This window comes from Aythya fuligula, chromosome Z (assembly GCF_009819795.1).
Source record: "Aythya fuligula isolate bAytFul2 chromosome Z, bAytFul2.pri, whole genome shotgun sequence".
NCBI lineage: Eukaryota > Metazoa > Chordata > Aves > Anseriformes > Anatidae > Aythya > Aythya fuligula.
In genome coordinates, this window is record NC_045593.1 from 84,177,227 (window position 1) to 84,202,197 (window position 24,971).

Genomic DNA, 24,971 nt, shown 5'->3' on the forward strand with positions numbered 1-24,971 from the left:
GTTGTTGAAAACAAATCTTTTTTTTTTTTTTTTCTACATCTGTATACAATACAAGAGTAGCAGAGTAAGCAAGCTGAGAAGCCAACTCTTAAGTCCTTTAAATATCTCAGAACACAAAAATTTACTGCAGCATTTATTGGTTTGCAAAATAAAGGGTAAGCTTAATTCATATTTTAGTAAGCATTCATTTTCTACTTCAAATAGGTTTTTACTTTCAGTGGAACTCTTATAGGCAGGGGGCAAACAGTCATTCAAACGTTCTGTGGGAGAAAACTCACTGGCAGTAGTGACTTTTCTGGTAAAAGTGGGTCTCATGGTCAGAAGTCCTAGCATCAATGTTTGAAATCAGTGTCCTAATGGTGGAGGGAGGTGGCCTACAGCTAGGCACGATGGTCCTATGAGGAACATCACCTGTTGTAATGTGGTGTTCATCTTGACCCTCTCCAGTGGGGAGTCAGTTTAAAATGGAGTTATCATAGTGTGTTCATAAGCTACCATGTATGATAGAAATCTGACTGTATTTTCTGAATGCATGGATTCTTTATCAGATATAAGAGGTAAATCCTGAATGCTATGCATAGGATGACCCTTCAATAGCAGACAGTCTTTAAGAGTATTCTTCAGGTCACAGGCCAAAATCATTCATTTCTTTTGCCATTAAGTTATGTGCATGTATTAATACTAATGACAAAATTAACACAACTTTTATGTTGAGGGTACCTATCAGAGGATAGTTTCTCTAAGTGAAATCTTAGCAAGAAAGTAAACTCTTCATTATCAGTCTTCTTGTACTTTTATTTCAATTCTGGTTTGCCAGCTGCCTTTAATTTTGTTATGTGTTTTCTGAGCCCAGAAAGACCAAGAAAGGACACTGAAAAAAATATTTAGCGTTTCTCCAACTTTAACAGCAGATTATCTCAAAAGTACTTGGAAGTTAACTACACCTGTGAGATGAAGATGAAACTGCAAATTGTTAGAGATGAATCTTTTTGCTTATATGGATTATTTTTACATTTCAATAAGATTTCATAGGTAAATTGTTCTTTCATATTCTGTGCTAGAATCATTTTTTTTTCCCTGGTGATATTATACAGAGGTTTTTTTGTACTTTTCTGGGACAAACAATAAAATAAGAAATAGATTATGACTCAGCTGGCTGCTACAGGCTCAAAATTCTAAAGTTAGTTTTGCATTAGATAAGAATGATAAATCATTTTTATTTTTAACTTGTCACCTGGAGATCTTAAAGCTCTTTAAAGATGAGATATAACGATCCACATGTTGCATATAAGCAGTTAGAAATACAGAACATTAAGTCACTTTTTCAAGACCAATGAATAAAACTGAAAATAGGGAAGAAAAATGATTAGAAAAGTAATATGTATTGAATTGAAATTTAAAGATTTTATTTCCTCCCTAAAGTTATGATACCATTTTAGTAGAAAAATAGAAATTCTAGGCATAAATTAATAGATAAGAGTAAAACTTACATTTTCTTGGACCATAAAGTCATGAACAAAAATGAGCACACAGCTGAACCATAACTTTCCCGGGTACCTGAAACATGCTTGGTCACAGATGTGCTTCCATCACTGGCGACTGACAGAAGATACATTTATATGCCTCACAAAGACTTCTTGTACAAAACCGAGACAAAAGTTGTGTGAATGTTTGTGTTGCATGCAGTCCTAAATTTTCAATGTCTTGAGAGCTTTCCCTTTTTTTTTTTTTTTTCTGTTAAAAGATAATATGTTGCCAATAATGTAAGTAGATAAGGTATAACAAAATGCTATTTTAACTTTATGTAAATGTTTTATAGACATTTAAAATAGGCTTTACGGGAATATGAACTTTGTATCCAACCAAGAGAAATATTTTGGTATTATGTGTTACAGTCAGTGGTAATCACACGTTTTATACTGAGAAGCCAAGCAGTGTGAAAGTATTTATTATGAATTCATATATACACTGCATATTACCCTTCAGACATTAAAACAGTTTTTCATCTTATAGAGTATCCCCATAACACCACCTGTATCAGGTGGAAATATGCTAACTTTGCAGACATAGAACATCTGATAAAATTAAATTCTTAGAAAAAGTGTAATTATAAATTCTTATTTTTATTCAGTATGTTGATTTTCTGTAGAAATGTATTTATCTTAAAGCTGTTTTTAAAGCTGATAGTTTAACATTCTAAAACACAGCTGAGAGTAGGCCATGATGCTTGGTTAGTAGCTGTTGGCAAATTTTTTAGTATTTTGATACATGTAGGAACATATAGATTTTGGATAGTCAGGAATTAAGGCACCACTGAGTTTGGTATTTGTGAATAACTTTGCATAACATGTTAGGATGTTAGCTATGGTATAAAGTAAAAATTATGAAGAAGCTGAAAAATATTATTCAGACTAGTGGCTTTGAAAAGAGTAAAATGTGGGAGGAGGAAAATTTATGTGCTAGAGCTGGAAATGTACTCTTTCAGATGTTTCACGTAGAGTTATCTTACTAGTAACATCCACTTGCAATGCACGGTTATCTTGCTAGCAACATCCACTTCTCTTTAAAACAGACTTGCCGAGTTCTGATAAACAGTTTAATGTATTGTTGACAGATTCAGTTTTCAGTTCTCATAACTGCCCACAAGAACATTTTTGCTCTGAGGAGAATTAAGATTTGCCTCTGAATAGAGTCCGGAGAACCAGAGTGACGGCCGCAACCTGATGGGGGTTCAAACCTACACTTCTTACATAAACCCGCAGGGCAGCAGAGAGCCCCCAGTGCTTGGGTGGGGAGACCCAAACATCCCAGTGCCAAGCCACGGGGCTTGCACAGGTCCCAGCATCTCCCAACTCTGAGAGCATCAGGCACCTTGGGCTCAAAGGAAGGAGCAGGTGGTGACTTTGGGTACTTAGGCAGGAGCTGAGGCAGGTTTTAGAGGGTTTGGGATGACATTTTAGGATTGACATTTAATTAGAAATTTAACTTCAGAGTCTCTCATTAGAGCTAAGTCTAAAAATCCACTTTTATAAGAAAATTTGTTGAGTAAGAGCTTGCACAGTATCATTCTTGCTGTATTGATACATGTATAGGCTTCGTCCAACCTAGCATGGAGCTCTACAGAGACTAACGTGGAAAGTTTCTGCACTAACAGTTAACCTTATTATAGTCCTTATTATAGTTAAGAATCTATAGTTGTTTTTTTTTTTTTTTTTTTTTTTTTAATAAAAATTAATAATTAGAAGGAAGAGAAGTTATTTATTAAGCATGTACTGGAACTCACCATTTCCTATGTGTTTTATTTTTTTTTCTTTTAACATACTGTGATTAAATGTACATGTTATTAGATTTAATATTTTTTTTGTTGTTGTTACAAAATAAAAAGATTTTCTCTAGTCGGTCTCGTGGTTATTTTCCCATTTGTATTAGAATATTTGAGCATTGCAATGGAAACATTTTTGTAGCTTATTAACTTATCATTTATGTGCAGTGTGGTAAGTGAGGGAACAGATAAGGAATTATTTGTACTGCCATATTTCTCCAGACCCTAAATTAAGATGCACTGCATTTGATGGCATTTTAACATTTTTTGCTTTCTTCACATGGTTGCGAGATGAAAAATTCTGAAAATTTTAGTGAACGGTGCTGTGTCAAGCAAAGGGGATTTAGCTGCTTATTCATATCTGAAATTAGAATCACATTGTCATCTGGGTTGTTAGCTGTCCTTTAACAAGCCCAGGCAAAGTCTTCATTGAATCATATAAAGGGTAGAAGAAATGTGTAAGGTACTTCAAATAGCTTTTCTTGTTTGTGATGCAGCAAAGAACAGCTAATCTGTGTCTTGTCAGCTCCCAACAATGATTCAGAGATAATGAGGCAAGAAGAAGCTGACTAATTACAAGAGACAACTAGCAGCAATATGTCATGCTTTTCCAGCCAGTGAGCCAGGCTGATGTTGTCGGTGCAGCACATATTTGCTTACCATGAAGTACAGCAAGGCACTGCACAACAAGGAAAGCAATCACTGGAGCCCTGCACCACAGGCAAAATAGCACCATGTCACGTGTAATCTCCTCGGACAGGTTGCTGGTGGGATGTTTTGCTCGGGTGGGCACTGTTTGCTGACCAGCACTCATGGGAGGCATTTGGGTGGTCACTGGGTGCCTCCGTCCTCCAGTGGTGGTCTGCCCCAGCTGCTCCAGCAAGGATTGCGTTTGGTTTTCTGACCCTTAGCATGCCCTAGTAGTTGATTTTTTAGGAATTACTGTAAAACGGAAATAGATGGGCCCAGAAAATGGGAGAGACTATACAGTTCCAACAGCTCTGCAGGTTTGAATACACCCATTCTGTAGGTTTAACACGAAACTCTCCACACCCTGCAGTTCATATCATGACAGTCTCATTTCCTGGATTATATTGTCTGCATACTTTTATCATTTGAAGTGCTGTTTCAGCTTTGTATTTAAACTTCACAAAATTTCAAGAATTTCTTTAAAAATCATAGTTCAGCTTTCCCTCTCTACCTTATTTGCTATGTTAAGAGTTTTACCTATATAGTACAGCAAAAGGTTGTAAAATAAGAATATGTCTCAATACACTCTAATCCATGCATGAAATCCCTATCAGATAATGCATCCTAAGGTCTGGCAAACTACTTAAATGTATCTTTGACCTTTCTGGAAAGAGGATGAAAAAAGTGCAGATTCATGTTTAGTTTTATCTGCTCATTCACCACTGTTTTGTTCTTTCCTGTCTATTAGGAATTCCAATCAATATCTTGGTTTCCCCATTTGCAATAAATACTCTAGAAACTGACTGAATATCCAGGAAAGACACATGGATATTTGACAGTTACCAGCTTAACACAATCTGTGTGCTTTTGTCATGCACCTGAGTAAACCTCACATTCCAGCTCCTCTGAGAAACCTTAGCTGATAATGTGAATCCTATCAGTGTAAATTTGTTACTTACATGTAAAAATGGTGAAAACCAGAACTGTGTCCAAGTTGAACCCTGTGGTTCTTGGTGAATGGTGTCTTAGCCAGAAAGTGTTAATATCCTCCTGATTATTCAGATGAATTGTCCTATTTCCTCTCTTCATTGATTCCTTTTGAACATGCTTTTCATGAAAAGGAGAGCTGGGCATTAAGCGGCGTGTTGCTGTGCACCACCCCGGGGGAGCAAAAGCCGCAGAGGTGTTGTGCACCAGCACAGTTATTTATTCTGCATTGGAAATACATTTCACAAACAAAAATATCATGGTAGGACTTTGAGGGGGGTAAAATTGCTCAGATTCTATATTTAGCTATTTCTGGTTTCCTCTCACAGTTCAGCTTGCAATAATGATGTGGTTACAGAGCTGCGTAAATAAGCTCTGTTATTTCTTTGTTTAAAAACAAACAAACAAACAAACAAACAAAAAAACTACAGAAAGTGCCGTTGTAGACCAAATGCTCTTTGCTGATGCCTATCAGTACCAAAGCACTCAATTTACAGCATGTAATTTCACTTCTGCAAATGTGCCCCAGAATAACTCTCCTCAGAAGTGTTAACCAAGAAGGGAAGCAATCTGACTTTCTCAAGCACTAAAAATAGAAAATCATAGCTGTAACTTTAACACCTTTTCAGCAGCTGCCCTCAGCAGCATCATTTGCAATTGACCATCGCCTACAATTCTGTAAAATGCACCCTCCAGCAGTGGCTCTGACGTACCTGTGGATGTGTGTGAACACAGAGAAAAAATTATTACAGCTGCTTCCATTACGTTGTCTCTGACACAGAAGATGGTAGTAGATCTAAACTCTGTTATTAGGTTTTAAACTTTTCATCCCATGGAAATTCTAGCTGCATAAAAGGACTGGGAACAGTGAATATGAGCACAGTTCTAAAAAACATAACTGTCATGTAATCTAAGAAATGTCTGTGTTGAACTTCTCATGTTCACAGACTGTTTGTTGCTTAGTAGAATGTTAAAGTTTGCTGAACAAATCTGCACAAATTTGCATAAGTCATCTTAAGTTGTCCAAGCTTAGCTCTGAATCAGAGGGCTGGAGCACCTCTCCTACAAAGACAGCTGAGGGAACTGGGGCTGTTCAGCCTGGAGAAGAGAAGGCTCTGGGGAGACCTTACAGTGGACTTCCAGTGCCTAACGGGGCCTACAGGAAAGCTGGGGAGGGACTCTGTGTCAGGGGGTGCAGGGGATCAGGAGGGGTGGCTTAAAATAAAAGCAGGTAGATTAGGTGATCTAGAAAGAACTTCTCTACTCTGAGGGGGTGAGGCCCAGGCCCAGGCTGCCCAGAGGATCTGTGGCTGCCCCATCCCTGGCAGTGCCCAAGGCCAGGCTGGATGGGGCTGGGCTGGAGGGGGGTGTCCCCTGCCCATGGCAGGGGTGGGCACTGGGTGGGCTTTAAGATCCCTTCCAACCCAAACCATTCTGGGATTCTATGATTTCTTAAAACCGATCTTCCCTGTACAATAATTCTAATGCCAAATAATCTTTCCCTTTGAAACCCAGAGGTTTCTCTGCATTTTTTTTTTTATGTAACTTCCACGAAGGTCTGTTGCTAAGCAGGAAACAGAATCAATAGAGAAGGCAAGCCATACCAGCTCACTTTGAATTGCTGTACGCTTTTCTCTTTTCATTCAATGTTTATCTTCAGTTAATTTCTGATATGACTTTGTGGTTGGTATTTTGTATTTCAACATATTTCTAGACTATAGGTCACCTCAACAGGAGAGAAAACTTGTGAGGAATCAGGCTGGTTTGTTTAAATAGGGCAAATTTCTCTCTGGCCTTTCTTGTTTCCACTTAAAAACATTTAACTCAGGCTTGGATTAGGTCTGTGAAGAATAAATCTAACTCTAACCATCCTTAAACTGAAATCAAAATGCCCTTGTGCTGGTTTGGCCAGCTTAGCCAAAGCAGCACCAGACTGCAGATAAGCGAGGCTTGTGCCTGCCTCTGCTCGTCCTCAGGGCAGCCTTAGGATGTTTGTGCTATCTGACCGTACTGCCAAGTGACATGAAGCCACACAGTCTGCTTTCATTATTCCACTAATTCCACTCCGTTATTCCAGGACCCTATCATTCTGTGAAATAGGAGATTGCTCTTCTGCCAAGAAGTTATGGATTTAAAACTTGCCAGAATTGAGTTTTTGTCTTTTCCATTGCTTTCCTAGCATGGAGAAAAGTCCACAATATCTTCACTTTCTTTTCTGATGAGTTTATTGAAGGTCAGCAACCAGAGGTGGCTCACCTAGGAAATTTTACAGTGAGGACAGGTTGCATGGCTTCTCGCTGATGTGGTGGCTGTGCAGACAAGCTTGTGCTGTCTCATGAGAGCTCAACACAGGGAGAGAGGCTGTGCTCAGGACAAAGCTTTGTCAAGGATGTGACCACTGGGGCCATGCTGACATGATGGCCCCAGAATTGTTCTAGATTCTTCTCATCCATTAGGCCTTTGTCTGCTCGGCAGGCAAAGCAGAGTCTAAAAGATGAAAGAAATAAAAGTGGAAAGAATGGAGAAGGTTTTATTTATTTATTTACTTAATTATTTACTTATCTATTTTGGCCTCTTCAGCAACTAAAAGCAATCTTTAAACTTCCAATTCTGGAAACTTATTTTTATTTATTTATTTATTTATTTTTTGATTTGGTAGTAGCTTCACTGCCCATTTCCCATAAGTCTGGTTTCCCTGCACAACGCTATTTACTTGAAGTCTCAATTTGACCAGTGGTGTCACAGTCGAGTATTCTTCAATTAGCAGCCTCCTCAATTGAGGATTTGTCCGACAGCCCCAGGCATTTTCTGTCCAAAGCAGCTCTTAGATTACAGCCAGAAATGAAGAATCCACAACCCTTCTTGCCAGCAGCTGTGTTGTAACAAAACATTTACAGAAAAAAAAGGCTGCTTCAACCTTCATGACCCTGCCATGAGACATCAGCTGAAGGATGATGGGTCGTAAGGCAAGGGCCAGTGTTTACAGGCTGCAAGTGCTTGCTTTCGGGGCTGCATTACAGCATGCCAGCGTTACTGTGTGCAGCTCCAGCTTGATCCATTTTAATGACATGTTTTACAAGGCATGGAAAATGCTGAGGATTTTCAGAAGGTCCTCTGGGAGAGACAGATAGAAAAAAATTGTAGAGAGAAAAGAGGCACTTAGAATGAGTGTGTGAACTGATCTATGTAAGAAAAGAAACACAATGGTGAGCACAGCCACTTAGTGCAAGTGTATTTTATTAGGCTGAATTGCTTCACATTCTGGACTTCTTTCTGCAACTACAGAAAGGATGAAGAGATGTGACATGCTGAAGCACACATAAATGAAATGAAAAGAAGTTGCATTCCCCTAAAAAGATGGATTTGATCCCACAGAGAGCAGCTGGAAGGAATCTGTTCCAAGAAGTGTGCATGTTAAGACGGGAAGGTCACAGTTCATGGTCATCTTTGTCCTGGAAGCAGAAATAATGGACATAAATGGTAGAGATCACTCCTGTGACACATTACTTTATAAACAGATACCCTTATGGAACAGACTTTGGAGACCTTTTAAGTACACATTTAAGTGAGTGTATACATACCTATAAATTTAAGTCATATACAGAGATATAAGTCCACGTCTGTACATGCACACACTTCTTTGTGTACAATACACAGGTAATATGTATTTCATATACATATACCTAACTCCAGTCTTCTTTGCTAAAAACTATCACAGCAAACCAACAGGTTTCATTCAGTGAGGGAAATCAGCACTTCCAACTTCATAAAGCAAGGAATTCAGCCACACAGAAACACAGAATCATAAAGGTTGGAAAAGACCTCCAAGACCATCTGGTCCAACCATACACCTACAACTGATATCACCCACTAACCTTTGTCTTTATCACCACGTCCAACCTTTCCCTAACACCCGCAGGGATGGTGACTCCACCACCGCCTTGGCAAACCCATCCCAATGCCTGACTGCTCTTTCTGAGAAGACATGCCCACTTTTAAGTTTAATTCAGGGTGCTGTAATGATCACACGCTATTTATTGTGCAGAAATCACAGTATTGGAATTGTATGCACTCACACCCACAAACACACCCTTGTCTGTTTTTACAGTTAGTTGCATCTTAACTTGTGGATAAGCAGATCCTAGGTTAAAAAAAAATCTCCCTCTGGGTGCATGCTACAACAGGTTGTTAAGGGATGCTTAACGAGCAGCAGCAACAGGCAGGGTTTTGTGCCTGTCTCACCGGCACCCTATAGAGCAGGAGATGGGTGTGCTCTTGTTGCATAGTGCCTAGCTCTGTAGTGTCCCACACTGCTCGCTGAAGCTGGACCTGGTCTCCTGCAGACCTGGCTACCTCTGCACCTCCATCCCTTCTTCTGTAGAAAGTCAAGTGCCCGGGGCTTATTAAAGGACACAACTGTTGCCTGGCTGACTTTTTCTTCCACATTACACTTGAGAGGGGTCAGGGTTCCTAGCCACACCTCTGCCTCTTGCATGAGCTCCTTTGTGCAGCTGAGGACCAGGACAGCCCACCTGCAGCATCTCCTCCAGTCCTTCACCAGCTGCTGCCGCTCAGTGTCCTCTCTGCCTTTCTGTGCACCCCACAGGCACAGATGTTAGGCCCTACTCTCCTGTCCGCTACCCTTCTGAGCACAGAAGTGGCCTGCCCAAAGCCCGGTGCTCCAGGCAGCAGGTAGGTGCAGCAGGAGAGCAGCCTGGCTGAACAAGGAGCTCACAGGGCCCTAGCATGAAGCACAGGGAGCTGGAAGCAGGGATGGGTTTAGAAAAGAGGAATTTGGAAACATTGCCCAGGCATGTAGGAATGACGCTAGGAAAGCCAGTGCTCACTTCAAGATGTGACTTGCAAGGGACGTCAATGGGCAACAAAGACAGCTTCTAATGCTGTATTAGTAGGACATGGGTGAGCAAGGCTATGCAGGATTGTTGATGGGGCCAAAAGAAACCCAAATGGCTTCCTTCTCTCCCTAGGAAAATCATTTTTGTTTAGATCCTAGGCAAAGGCTAGCAACAGGAATGCAAGCTGTCAACATTTAATAAAGCATATCCTGCAGCTGGGAATACCAGAATGAACGGGCACTTCACTCTCATGTAATGGCACACAGTACTGCTCCATCAAGTCATGCTTTAGTATTAAAAAAGGGAAAAGGAAAGGGAAAAGGAAGGTTAAGGTTAAGGTTAAGGTTAAGGTTAAGGTTAAGGTTAAGGTTAAGGGAAGAGGAAAGGGAAAAGGGAAAAGGGAAGGGAAGGAAAGGGAAAGGGAAAGGGGAAAGGGAAAGGGAAAGGGAAGGGAAAGGGAAAGGGAAAGGGAAAGGGAAAGGGAAAAGGGAAAGGGAAAGGGAAGGAAAGGGACAGGGAAAGGGAAGGGAAAGGGAAAGGGAAAACAAATTCGCTTCAATAATTTCCTAATTTCCAAAAAAAAAAAAAAAAAAAAAAAAAAGATAATCGAAGAGAAACTCAGTTCAGGATTTTAGGCAAGGGACTGTCCTGCAACATCTTTAGTCCTGTAGCCAGATCTGACCTGCTGATCAGTAAGCCTTTCACAAGAAAAGCCAAAGGGCACAGGTGTGGGGCTGTGTACTGATATTAGCTGTATCTTGTCCTCTGCAAGGCTGCAATATGCATGTTACCCAGGTAGGCAGTCCAGTATTGCTCTTGTCATGGATGCCTGTGCTGGATTGCTCACAGCTATACTCAAATTCCGTCTGTGGCACTGGAAAGCATTGCTGCTGTCCAAAGAGCCCTCCCCGCTACCTACCCTTCAGCTACTGCAGGGCACCAATCTTCTGTAGCATCCCAGGGAGCTGCTGATACAAATTCTGCAGATCAGAAAACCCTCCAATGCAGGTTGTCCCAATAAACACACGAGGAACCTGGACAGAAACAGTGATACAGATCAATCAGTAAAGAGGGCAACCACTGGGTCACTAAAAGAGCAGAGCAGGGAGAGGACTTGTCAGGAAAGCAAACGTAGTGATACAGAGACCATGATTTACAAAATCTCCCTTTTCTTCCCCCACCCCTGCTCGTCCCTTCTCAGCAAGCCTTGTATCTCCTCTCTCCATTCCATGCAGGCTGAGCCACTGTCCTTACAGCCAGGAACAATTACAGAACTTTCTGCCAGGTCCCTTCCAGCCCAAATCACTCCCTGACTCAGATTATAACCTGCAGCATCAGACAAGACAAGCTTTATTCTGTTACCTTGGCCTGAGCCTCTGTCCTCACTAGGCAAAGCACGTGAGCAAACCCTCTCTCTCCATCCCTCCTGTGCTATGAATTTGCTTTCTGCTTCCAGCAGCCGACTTCTCTCACTGTCAAACCTCACACCATGCCTCATCAGCCAGGATATTTCCTTACATTTCCTGTGTGTGGCTTCTTTTGCTACTCACGCTGTCAGTTCCTCTCCTGCTGTGAAATCATCTGCTGCTTTTAATATGTGGCTTCACTGACCAAGATACCCATCCTCTTCCTCCTAGATTCCCTTGCTGCTGGGAAAACACTTCTGCTTTTACGGTGTTGTTGCATCATTTCCAGCATCACTCCACACCAGGGCTGTGTCTGAGCCCAGGTGTAAGGCCATGAGGTTTCCTGAGGTCTGCAGGGACCACCACCAGCACATTGCAGTGCCTCACGCAGCTCAAGAAAGGCAGAGGATACAGGGATGAAATTATTATCTATGCTCCAAAAGGTCTAGTGGTTCAAGTGCTACTGCAGGCTGGGGCTAAGGGAAGAAACATTAAAGATATTATTGGCAGTCAGTGCAGAAAAAGTGCACCAGGTGCTCCATCAGCTTGAGGGTGGGCTGCAGGATTCTGGGGTGTCGTGTGCCCTTCCCAGGAAGCTGAGCAAGGTGCTTTGCATGTGCCTGTGTGACCTGTGAGGAGTAGCCTGGGCTGTTGCTGGCAGCAAGGTGCCAGGGAGGAGAAGAAGGTGTGTTGGTTACACAAAGGCAGGGCTAACGCTGGGGCATGAACTGCCCAACCTGCACGGCAGTGTTTCTGAGGAAGTTACTTGTGAAATCCAAGCATGTATTGTTGCTCCCTCACACGAATCTAATTATTTAATTAAGCTTCCGAATAAGCGGCCACTACATTTTGCAAGCACAGTGCCTACTCTGCTGCTGGCTAAAATGAGTCAATTTGAAATGTTTTTTTCTGCTTGACATCAGAGGGGAAAACAAGCCCAAATTCAGACAGACTTGTGGCTCTCCCTCCTCTGCAAGTGCTCTGTGCGGACTCAGGCAGCTTCAGAGCATGATCACTGGGGGAATTCGGGTCACAGTCCCCAAAATGTGTGGGTGCTCCCTGCACAAGCCCTTCTGCAGCCAGAGCAAGCACTGGGTTTTCCTGTGCAGCAATTTGGAGGAGGCATGAGGTGTTCCCGGGGGTCTGGCAGCCCCAGGCAGCAGAAAGGACCTGGTGAGGAGACCTCGCCTCACCCTCAGCAGCAGTGGTCCCGGCTGCCAGCTGGCACAGGAGACAAAATTCTGGAACAGGAGCTCCAGCACTTACAGTTCGTTGTCCTGTCCTCTGCTGGAAGTAGTCCTGCACATCCTCCATCCCGGTGATGTCCACCACCTCCAGGTGTCCTGGCAGAAAGTTAAATTTCTGCAACAATGCCACGGCATTCCTGCAGTAAGGCAGGTTCCCTTTACAAAAAAGGGTGACTTTGTCATGTCGGATTTTGCTGTTCACAAAGGCATCGACCATGTTGCTGGGCAGAAGCAGGAGCAGCGCCCGCTCAGCAGCACCACTCACAGCAAGTGGGGACAGCAGCAGTCCGAGTCCAGATATTTATGGGCTGCACCGTGCCTTCCTCCCAGAAAACTCCTCCCCAGGAGGATGTAATCTCTTACAGACCCAATCACATGCTTCAAAGCAGCAGCAGTACTTCCACTTTCTATACATTTTGCCAGAAACCACAAGCCGGTGAAGTAGCTAGTGGTGTAAAAGTAGGCAGACAAGTATCAGGTGCTGTTACAAGGTTTGCTGTAGTTTCTCATTAACAAATGTTCTTGCTGAAGATGCATTTTCTCCATTGCCTTTCTCCTCTTTCAAGGGTTTGTTGTGCCTTTCCTCTCACCTCATACACTGCAGGAGGTGACACTCACCCTGAGGTGACAGCATAGACAACAGGGAAAATTCAGATAGATTTGCTATGCAGACTTCCTATTCTACAAGCTAAAAAAAAATAAAATAAAAAAAAAATATATATTTTGTGTGCATGTATTCTACCTGCAAACTTTCCATAATGGGTGGGTCCCTGTCTGCAGTTCTCAAAATTCCTTGATGACTTGTCAGACTTGCTTCAGCTTTCAAAGTGCCTGTGTTTTACTCCAGCCATGAAGAGAGAATTGAAACTGTTTGAAGAACCAGCTTCGGAACTGAAAAAAAAAATCCCAAATATTATTTTAGCAGACCAGTGCTCAAAAATCATTTTGGGGAAGCTACTAACCACCTCAGTGTGATTCAACACGCATTGCATGAAACAAGGAGGTGAGATTTTAAATGCCTGGCTCACAGGGGGGTGGAGTTGCCCATGGGGCACCACCACACCTGCAGGGAAGAACTTGTCATGAGCTTGGCTGTGCCTGGCACTGCAGGATCAGTCCCCCAGGTGGAGGGTGTCCTACACCACCTGCCCCCCCTGCACAAAGCCCAGTGGAGCAGGTCACCTTGAGCAGGTTGCTCAGCCTTGTGTCCATCATGATGTCTCCAGAAATTAAAAAAATAAATAAATAATAAGTTTCCTCCTTCCAATTAAATGGAGCCTTCTGCATTTCAATCTGTCTGCATTGCCTCTGGTCATGGCACTGCTGGGAAGAGCCTGGCCCTGCCTTCTTCATCCCCCACCTGGTGCTAAACACGTGGGTGAGACCTGCCTGAGCCTCTCTTATCCAGGCTGGATGGCCTCCTTGCATGAGAGATGCTCTGGTCCCTTCCCACCTTCAGGGCCCTTCACCGGATTCTCCCTAGTACGCCCATCTCTCCTCTTGTACTGAGGTTCCCAGAACTGACCGGCACACGTAAGAAATCCCCTGCAGTAACTTGGGCCACTCACCGAGTGTAAGCACCCTGTGCATATTTTAGCTATTTACAACATCATCAAGGCTTAAAAAACCAAGAGAATAAATTCAGATAAATTCAGAGAATAAATTAGATAAATTCAACTTGTAATTTTCATCAGGGTGAGGGGAAAAGCAGCACCAGAACTCCAGAACTACTCCGCTTTTTTTTTTTTTTATGCTTTTTTTTTTTTTTTCTGTTAACCAACCTTGTACATGATAGACAGACACAAGAGCTCTTCCCCTACCAAAACACAGCTTCCCAAATTCTGCTTGCTGCAACATCAGCATTGTAGATGGAAAAATGCACTATTGTGTACAGAAAAAATGTGTATTCTGAGCTCTACCCACTCTTGTTCAGAGCTGAGAAAGGAAAAATTAGGCTCTGTATCCTCTTTGTGCACCATGCCACATCTTGCACACCATGCTTGCCAGACATCAGCTGCGTGCTTGGTACACCACAGAAAATCTCTAGATTAACTTCTCCTGCTTTCAACTTCCTTTTCACTCGACTAGTAATAAGGAAACAGAAGACTTCTGAGACCCACTGCTCTCCGAAATTATTTTATGTGGTAGGTGTGCTTCAGCCTTTGTGACAGCCTTCACCTGGTTAAGTACGTGATCTCTCACCTTGAAGCTACAGCAAAATTAGGCACTACCTATACATGTGTTTGTGGACTGCATATACCAGATTAACAGAGTTAAATGTTGATGGTTTTTTGGAAAGTACGGTGGATACTTGAGGCATAGAAGCTTGTTTTGCCTAAAGATACTTGTTTGGTCATTTTTTCAGAGCTCTGAGAATATCTTTGCTGGAGCATGGGGGGCAACATGGTGAGATCCAGCCACCCTTTGCAGCACCCCAACCCCTACAGTGCCTGGCTGCTCTCTGCTTATGTGACAGCCCTCAGGACTGGCTAAAACCCAAGCCCCTGTACTTGTCAAAAAGATGTGGGGTTAGACTCAGTGTGACAAAAAGCTCCTGGGAGACTTTTATTGAGCCTGGGGCTGAACACTCCCAGGAAAAATAAGGGTTTAAGAGACGACCCACACTTGTATCATCCTTCCAGCACCAAATAACATCAGATGGGCATGGAGCTGAAGAAATATAATAGGGCTATCAGTCTACAAGGAAGAGAGACCTGAAATACAGAAGGGAGAGAGATGTGAGCTGCTCTTCACAAGATATTTGTATTTACAGTCTGCACGCACAGCAGAGAACGTCAGGGTGCAGGAGAGCTCCTCCTGTAAGAGGTTTCTGGCTGTGTCACCGCATGTGTGCTGCACTTTCCTGAACAACGTTGTATGACAGCTGTGTTAAGTACCTGAACAAAACCCTGGGGGTGTTGGTTTAAGATATTTCAATCCACACCATGGGGTATGGGTTGCGATCACTGCTTGCGGGCTATTTGGTATGTGGTGCCTGGTGTCCTGGAGCTATACGTTCAGTGATAAACACAGGCTTCACTGGTATGTGTGTCAAGAGCCTGTAATTGATGAGGTTGTGCAAGGATCAGCTCTCACTTTTCCAGTGTCACCCAGGTTCAGCATCACTTACTTATTCTGGATGTTGCTGCAATGAAAGTGTGAAAATCTCAGAAAGGCTCACTAATGTTAGATATTCACCTGGGAATATCTAAAAAGGTGTAGGTACACGCCCTTTTGGGGAAAACCTCTGCTGTGAGAATGCATAAAAATGCATTACTAATGTAAGGACAAAGGGAAGGATAAGTGTAGTGTTAGTCTCACGCAAAGAAGTGTGTAAAAATATTAACAGCGTTCAGCATGTACCTGCCTGAGTCTTGATCCTATACAAGCTTGAAAAGTGTCCACAACATTATCTTCTGGTAATCAGCAGATTATAAATTTGTTAAGCCTTTTTATGAATCATTTATAAATTAAATATGTGCAAGTTATCTCCAGACTGAGAACATCTGAACTGAAAATTTACTTTCAGTTTAATACTTATATACATATGTTTGCAGTAAAATGTTTGTTCTTCCTCGTACATGGTGCCCACACAAATTTAGATTGCAGCATTTCCAAGTGGCAGGCTGGCTGGCATATTGAATATATACATACAGTTCAGAGGCATGAAGGTAACTCTAGAAACCTAGTAGCTAAACATGTCTATCAGGTTGTATAAAACGTCCACACACATTTCTGGTATGCGAATGATTAATTTTTAACTTCTTCTGTTTTCTTTGAAATTGATTAAATTTTGGAGTCTTTTGTAGTTGAATGGGAGGGATAATAGCCTGGTTTTTACCCCCATGACGGAGAACTTGTGACTGAACATAAGGAGTCTTACAAGCTGTTAATGTAGGAAAAGTAATATCGGAATGGGAACAAGAGGCATGGGTGCTGCTCAGTCAGTATTTTATGGCAGGTCAAGACGGACACAAAAAGCTTTGGGGATTTAGGTCCTGCACCGCTGACCTGGTGTGACTCCAGGTCGGCCCTGAAAATGGGCCCAAACAGCTCCACCTTGCACCACTGAGCAAAGCAATACCCAAATACCTTGTAAAACATGAACAAAGTGCTGGTCTTCCTGAGCCCTTTCTGCCTGACAGGAGGCACAGAATGGGTGATGATGGTAAGAAATTTTCCTCCCAGCAGAAGGAGAATCACAGTCTCGAGCTGGGGAAGATAGGTGGGGAAATAGTGCAGGGGAAATGGATTTTGCAAATTCCAGCAAACTCGGACAATTCCAGCAAAACAGCCATGTGTGCAGAGGGAAACTATTTTTAGCAGCCAGTCAGGGGTCAATGAGTGGTCCAAAAAACAGTAATGCTGCCAACGGTTCTAAAATTGTTTCCCTTAAAGCTGGCTTTACAACAAAGGGGAGAGCACATCTGGGATCCCAGCTGCACACAGGACCCACATGGAGTGACAATCAGCACATCTGTAGGAGCTGTTTCAGGACAGCACACTGATCTGAATCGTTTAGGAGATTAGGAGAAGGCACAACTCCTGTTTTCCTGCACTGTTTTATTTGTAGGATAAAAGGTTAAGCTTCCTAAGATTTTGAAGGAAATGTGGTTTGCGGTGATTGGCAATAGGTGAATATGAAGCGTTTGGGAAATCTTTTATAGTTAAAAGTAATTCATTAGAAATCCAGGTAGGTCTTGTGCTTTGCAGCTGCTTTTTTGTTCTGGCTTCTTTGACAAACAGTTGGCAGAGAAATGTCCACTGTGTGGACATGCTGGTGATGTGGCAGATGTGAACAGCTGTGTGTATCAGTGAAAACATTTCTTTTAGCCAGGAGTGTAATATTGCTGCCCCTTTACACAGGGACAGCATGGACACAGCCTGTCCTCAGACTCTCTCCTCCTCCAGTTAGAAACAGATATTTATTATTATTATCATCTATCATCATCATCATCATCATCATCATCATCATCATCATTATTATTATTATTTCAGCAATATAGTGCAACAATTGCCCAGATGTGGGAAATGCAGTAAGTTCCTGTGTTTCTCCCAGGATCAGGAGGGTCCTTTGTGGTTAGGGGCACTGCCGGGGGCCACTCCAGCAGTGGGGGCTGAGGAAAAGACATGGGGGAACTTTGGGATGTTGTGCACCTCTTAAAGCATTTGCTGACTGTCTTGCCTCCTGTGTCCCTCCTTACACCTGTTGATAGCGAATTTTTAGGGGTCACCCAGTCAGGGTGGCTGTTTTAGCTCCTTTCATGCAGATTAACGTGGCTACAGTCTGGTGTGACTGATGAAGAGTTGCATCCTATGGGATGCAATAGAAATGGAGGGCAGATGCCATAGAACTATTGCCTGCATTCAAGCTACAGCTACCTAGGAGCCCATGGCTGCCTTCTTCTCTCCATTGAGAGAAGAACGTCTGGTTCGGGCTTGTTGAGTCTCAGCATATTTCTACGTGAGACTCAAGTAGAACACAGTATAAGCAGGTGGCACTGCTCCCACCCACATCAGGGGATGGAGAGCAACCTTGGGTTGATGTGATGCTGCCGAGCCGGTCATAGCCCTTCTGCTAGGACTTCAGCTCTTTTCCTGCTGACCTCTCTCAGCCTCCTTATCCCAGGGGTCTCAGAGGTGCCCTCATTAATGCTTTAGTTCTTTGTCATTGTACTGATTGGCACCACCCCAGCAGGGGTATTTAAGATACTGTATAGACTGGTATGTGAGGTTGCAGATGGAAAAGATCACACAGAACATGCAGATGCCAAAATTTACTGTTCTGGGCCAACAAGGACAACTGAAAATCAAATCAAACTGGCCTTGTGCTTTAAAAGAGATACAGGATTTTGCACCTGCCCCTCATGTTTTCCTAGTGGAATACATGTCCTGGCCAGACGTTAATGCTAGGTGGCTAGGTTAGTTTTGATTCCTTTAAGCATTAGCCCAATCCTTAAATTTTTGTCCTTGAATTGGATATAGTAGAGAATAACAATAATTTGAATAATTTTGTGTAGCTGTCAATTTCCTAAAAAAAAATGCACAGAAAATATTTGTGCATTTGCTCTTAACACATATTTTATTTATTTATTTTTTTTTTTTTTCTGTACAAGAGCCTTCTGCATCCCTCATTGAAAGCCTCAGGACCAATTTTTTGAAGAAGGGAGGCTGAGGAATGGCTGAATAATAGAAAGGGAGGAAGGAAGGAAGGAAGGAAGGAAGGAAGGAAGAGAAGGAAGGAAGGAAGGAAGGAGGAAGGAAGGAAGGAAGGAAGGAAGGAAGGAAGGAAGGAAGAAGAAGGAAGAAAGAAAGAAAGAAAGAAAGAAAGAAAGAAAGAAAGAAAGAAAGAAAGAGAAAGAAAGAAAGAAAGAAAGAAGAAAGAAAGAAGACAGAAGAAAGAAGAAAGAAAGAAAGGAAAGAAAGACAAGAGAAGAAAGAAAGAAAAAAGAAGAAATGGAGAAACAGAAGGAAGAAAGAGAAGAGAGAGAAAGGAAAAAGAAAGAAAAAACAGAAAGCAAAGAAAGGGAAAGGGAAAGGGAAAGGGAAAGGGAAAGGCAAGGGAAAGGGAAAGGAAAAGGAAAAGGAAAAAGGAAAAGGAAAAGGAAAAGGAAAAGGAAAAGGAAAAGTGGGAACATGCCCAACCTGTTCTTGTTTTCCTGTGTAACCTGCTATTAATTGCTGAGTAACATGGCTTGTATGTGAAGCGAAAGGTGTGCTGGTTTGGTCCTGTCCCTTTGAAGAATTATTATCTTAAGGTAATTTAACATATCCTGACACAGGACGGTTAAAAGCATGATTTGTATTTTCAAAGAAATATACTCTTTCTAGTAATATGTTAGATACTTTCATTGATCTTACATATGTTAAGCATTCTGTGATCATCACGAACATTGGCAGAATTTGTATCATTTAGGTGTTATATAGAATTATTTAATAGCATTTGCAGTGGCTGTGTGAATTTCTATCAGAAAACCCAAACTGAGATGCAGCAAGGCTAAGGGAATTTATTACAGCATACACAAGCAATCCTCTGGACATCCCCAAGCTCTGCCTTCTTGACACCAGATAAAAGGCCTTTCTTCCAGTGCACTTGAAGGTTTGTTTTGTTTGTGCAGAGTAGCTTCATAATTTATGTTGAGTAATCCTTATACGTATGTGTATATATATATATAAAAGCCTTTGTGTTCATATTTGCTTATTGGACAAAAGACAGTGTTTTCGTTTGGCTACACTGTTGAAGAGAGGACACCAAATTCATCTTTTGTGTGCATACATGAGTTTCAGTGTTGGGACATTGGGAATCACTTTGGTCAGGCACCTCCTGCTTTGCTTGGCTTTGGTTAGTAATTTCCCATCTTCTGTTCCTAGTCCGTGTTTGTTTTGTGAATTACATTTCCTGTCTATGTTTCTCTAAGTGTAATAATGTTCCCTGGGTGATGGAGTATTTGTTTAATTGAATACTATTACATCTGAGAAGTGCTTGGCATCATTTATCATTCTGTACTACCAACACACTGGAATTTAATATATTTCCTCTTGCTTTTGTACTTCTATTAGAAAATTCAAAGCAATTTCCTAGTGAAAATGCTACTGCTCAGTGTGCTCTGTGAGCCTCTGTCACGACTTTATCTTGCAGACATTTTGCATCCACAGATTTTCCTTTTGCTGCTGTTGATACCCATCAGCCATGGGGTCAGCTGTTTCAGTGTGGAATAAGAACCAGGGTCATAAATTTCATAAAAGGAAAATTGAATTGAGCACAGTGGGAGGAAGGAAAATGCTGTGAGAAAGAGAAAAGAAATACACATATAAAAGGAGTATTTATTTTTACTTCTCTGCCAACAAATCCCAATAAATCTCAATTTTGTATTTGTGTCACATTTATACATAATCTTTATCCACATTTATACATAATACTATTATGAATATAAGTTTCTGAGTATTCTTTTTGAATGATCATTTAATTTTATTTTATTATTATTTTTTTTTTTCTGTTGTGAAGAACTGCATTGCTTACGTTGGTATTTTCTGAGGAGAAGCAAAGAGATGTGATCCCCTCGTTCTGGGCATAGACAAGTTGTTTGCACAGCAATCTGTCTTCCACAGTTTATAGTTGCAGCTGGGACGACATCAGAGCTAAAAATGATCCTTACATGTAAATGTATCCCTGAATGTGTTAAACAAGTGGAGCAGTTTGGAAAATCATCAAAAACACCAAATAGTAAATAGCTACATGTGAAATGCCATTTTCCTTTTTTTTTTTTTTTTTTTTTTCCTATTTTTTCTTTTCCTTTTTTTTTTTTTCTTTTATTTTTTTTTTAATTTAATTTTTATTTATTTATTTATTTATTTTATTTGTTTGTTTGTTTGTTTCTGGGTCTTCGCTGTTGAAACACCAGAATGGTTCAAGGGGGAAATGTTTGGGGCTCCCCGCCGGGTGCTCGAGCCTCTGACCAGGAGGAGGTGCTGCGGTGGGACGGGACGCGGACAGGTTCCCGGCGTCTCCTGCAGAGGGGAGACGTGAGGTCTGTCCGTGAGGTGGCTGTTCCCCCTTCCCAAGCAGAAATCAGCCTGTCCTTGTGCAACGAGGTGTCCCACCCTCTCCTGCTGAACAGCACGCGTTACCCAGAGCTCAGCCTTTGCTTCCTCCAGCAGCTTCTTCCCATGCCCGTGAAGGCTTCCCCCTTGCTCCCTAAAAACGAAAATTCCCCAAACTGGCTTCACAGGTTGGGTGTTCTAAAAGGCAGTGAGACTGTTGGAAGTTGCTGGCTCGGGTTCAAGGAGCCACCAGCACCATGTGCCTGAACCCACCCTTAAAAACCTGAAGCAAACATTTGAGCTGTCAGAGCTGGGCTGGGAGCCCAGGGGTGGCAGGAGAGGTTCAGTAATTCAGGTTTCCTAATGACAGAAGAAAGTCACAGTGACATGGGGAAGTGCTAGGGACATAACAGTCTCAAATGGTTTTGGGGCGGCTTGGGTTGGGCATTAGGAAGAATTTCTCCATGGTCAAGGATTTAAACAGGCTGCCCAGCTAAGTGGTGGTGTCCCAGTCCCTGCAGCAATTTAAGAGAGGTGTGGACGTGGCACTAAGGGACACAGTTTGGTGGTGGGACTCAGTAAGCCTGATGATCTTGAAGTCCTTTTCCAACCTAGATCATTCTGTGATTCCACAACTTCAGGTTGCTCCTGTCCTCCTGTCAAAACAGGGTGCAATGCTGGTGCAAAGGGCCCCATCAGCACGTCAAATGCACCCTCATGGGGTGTGGAAGCTGCAGTGCTGCTCACATTCCCATCCCCAGCACAGTGTGCTGCCTCCCAGCCTCCCCGCTGCCTGCAGAGGGCTGCCCTTCACACAGAGAGGAAGCTTGTCCACCCAAAGTCACACCTGGGAAATCCTTTCTGCTGAAGTTGGATGTGACTCCTTCCCCAGATTGTGCCTTTTGATGTTTGTGCTCTTTGTTTTTAAGTGTAAATAGCCCTTTAAAGCAATGAGGCACAGGGTGTCCTACTTTAAAATGATTTTGCATCTTCAAAAGGGAAGAAGAAAACATGTCGTATATACTAGAGATAGTTACACTGAGGATTTCTGTCTCACCTTTTTTGTGTGTGTTTATTTCTTTCTTTCCTTATTTGTTTATTTTGTTGTTGATGGTTGTTGTTTGGAGAGGGCTTCTCTTGTGGTGATTCTAGTATTACAGAGAAAACGACTTATTTTTAAATGTATCAGAAGGAAAATGCTGTGCCTTATGAGGGTGACAGGCATTTTACACACACAGAAATTAGAAGCATTTCAGACTGCACTGTTGCGTAAAGCCTGGAACTGCTGTAAAGAGGTGCTGTGTCACAGTATCACAGCAATAAACATCTTTAACGTGGAGATAATTATGGGGTATGATCAGTGGCTGCGCCTACCTTTCACTCGTGGCAGGAATCAGCAGGAAAAAAAATATTTTGTACAATAAATGATGACGGTTGAAGGGGCTTAATTACACTACTGCTTGCACCAGTTGGTGGACATGTCCACAGTCTGACCAGGTAGACAATACCCCTTGGCAGCCTGCATGGAGGACATCAACCTGGCCTTGGTTTGGTTTTGCAGCAGATGTTCATGTAAATAGTCACCGAGATCTGGGACTCAATCTGCAGTTACCCTTGAGCAGCAGGGTACTCACCGTTGCACAAGGGACAATAACCCAGTGGCTAATTACAAACGGGCCTTCCAGCCTTCCGCACGCCAAAGCTCCTGGTTTGCAGGCACCTTGGTGCTGGCTGCTGCCAGCAATTGCCACAGCATGTGTCCGTGTTCCTCCCCTGCTTCCTCCTGGCGTTCCTGAAAAGTGAAGAAGTGAAGCCCTGCTTTCCATGGGCTCACTGGTCTCTGCTGCCCCAAAGGGTGCCAGGGGCTGCTGGGGGGCTCAGCTCCCTCTGGGCCAGCCCCCACCTCCTAACTCAGCCCCCAAGGGGTTCTGCTCTTTGCAGGAGGTGGAAGCAGCAAATTCCAGCCCAAGTTTATTTCTCATTTCCAGAACGTATCGTTGCCTAAAATTGCTGTGGAACTTCTAAAACAATCGTTACAATGAGTTGTCCTGTGGACTTACACTTTGCCATGTTCTCCCAGTAGTAATCTGATTCCTTCCAGATACACAAGACTGGGGGTGAGGTGTGAGGTAGGGGAGAAGGCAAGGGGTGAGCACTGTGTTTTTTAAGGGTGAGTTTACATTTTGGTGAAGGTGTAGAAAACCAAAGTGTCTAATTCATTTAATGTACACAGTAGCAGGTGGCTCAGAAAGAAGAAATAAGGACCAGTGCCACTGAAATTCTCCTCTTACACTGTGTAAAGGCTCTTCCCAAGTTTGTACCCTAGAAAACATGAGAGGCAATGTGCTTTTTACTTCATCAAAGACGCTTCGTGCTTGAAGCCACTGGGAATTTACAGAGCAGTTGGGTAACTCCATATCTACTCTCAAGCAGCGTGTAAGCTGTTAAGTGACAAAACAGAAGGGCAAAGGTGGTTGTGTGTAGCCCGCATCGCTAGGGCCAGAGCACCTTCCTAAAGCTGGCACGTTGTGCTGCAGCGATGAAAAGTGCTCCTGCCACGAGTGGCATAGCTGTCTGGTTTGTTCATGCACAAACAGGAAGAGTTTTCTGATTACGAGAACCAAGCGCAATTAATATATTAGGTGATTCAGCTCTTCCCCTTTGTTTACGGCAGAGCTGCATCACGCAGGGAAGTGCTGTTAGGTCATGATGCGAGGGAGGCAGAGCAAGGTGTGCACATATTTATCAGTGTGACTTTTCTGTTCAGGAGCTGTTGACAGGGATAAATAATGATAAATAATCATAGAAAAAGCACCCTGCCAAACGACCTGAGGATGCTACTTTTGCTGCTCCCTCCTCCCCAGCCACTTCCATATGCTGAGTTGTTTCCACGATATGCACCCTGGTTTGTGTCTCATTTGGATTTTTTTTTTCCCCTAAAATTTTGCCAAGAATTTTCTAGGGCCCAGGATTTTCATGCGAGACAGTTGCACTTGCAGTTCCCCAGGTGGTCATTATTTATTTATTTTTTTTTTTTTTTTTTAATTTATATATTTTTTTCTATTTTCAGCCCCAGCAGTTGCTGGCAGTGGGCCCCGCTGTGCACAGCAGGCAGCTGGTGGGGATCTGTGCTCCTTGTGCCCGGGTGCCAGCAGCCACACGGCTTTGAGATCTGAGCACAGGGAGCCCAGGAGGGCAGAAAGAAATTCAGCCCTTGACCTCCAACCAACAAACCGTGTTGTCCTTCTCCGAGGCAGCCTGGCCTGCTTTCTTTACATAACCTTATGCCTCTGAAAAGGTCTGGCAGCCCCTTCCAGCAAGTGCTGGGTCACCGCCTCACAGCACCTGTGGTCGGGGAGGGAGCTTTCCGTGGGTCGGTCTTAGGCAGCTTCCATGCAGACCGTGAGATGCCAGGGCTGTGGGTCCAGCTCCCCCTTTTGAAAAGGAGGAACTTTACCCCTGCTATGGGCAAAAGGCAGCCCCAGCGTGGTCAGACAGCAGCAGGATCCCGCTCTGTGTGGGCAAAGAGAAGAGGCCAGGCTCCGGCGTGCCCGCGCTTGGTGAAAGGCGTGCCTGAATTGGCTGAGTTGGCTGCCCCTCTGGGCCAAAATTGGCCCGGGATGCTTATAGGAGCTAGAAAAACGCATCACGTTTTCTGCTGGAAGTGTTTTCGTCCTCACCTCGGTACTCTGGGGAAAGGACCGAGACCAAAGCGGGTTTTGTAACACGCCCAGCCCAGCCACAGCCCGAACACACCTCAAGATCCTTCCACACAGCTGGTCCTGCCTGTGGGTCTTCGGGTGGGCGCAGGTCTCACAACTTTTTTTTTCATTACTTGTCTTCATGCCACCAAAACTACCTTCTCATAACTTCTTTTTCATTGTTTTCTACAGCTGAGGCAGGAAGGAAGGAAGGAAAAGTG

At 43.1% G+C, this 24,971-nt stretch overlaps 1 protein-coding gene across 1 annotated transcript; it reads right to left on the minus strand.

The window, feature by feature from the left end:
- Positions 1–10,781: 10,781 nt before the first annotated feature.
- GLRX (glutaredoxin) lies at positions 10,782–12,725 on the minus strand. The gene is made up of 2 exons (XM_032206347.1): positions 12,528–12,725; positions 10,782–10,889 (listed from the first exon to the last, which is right to left on the minus strand). Exons 1-2 carry the CDS (start codon positions 12,723–12,725, stop codon positions 10,782–10,784), a joined length of 306 nt encoding a protein of 101 aa, XP_032062238.1.
- Between the last annotated feature and the right edge of the window lie 12,246 nt (positions 12,726–24,971).

Bases quoted from the DNA above. Each gene is read 5' to 3' on its own strand.
- GLRX (XM_032206347.1), bottom strand. From the start codon at position 12,725: ATGGTCGATGCCTTTGTGAACAGCAAAATCCGACATGACAAAGTCACC. The intron at 10,890-12,527 runs GTAAGTGCTGGA...GTTTCTGTCCAG, and splicing joins AGAGGACAGGACAACGAACT to GTTCCTCGTGTGTTTATTGG.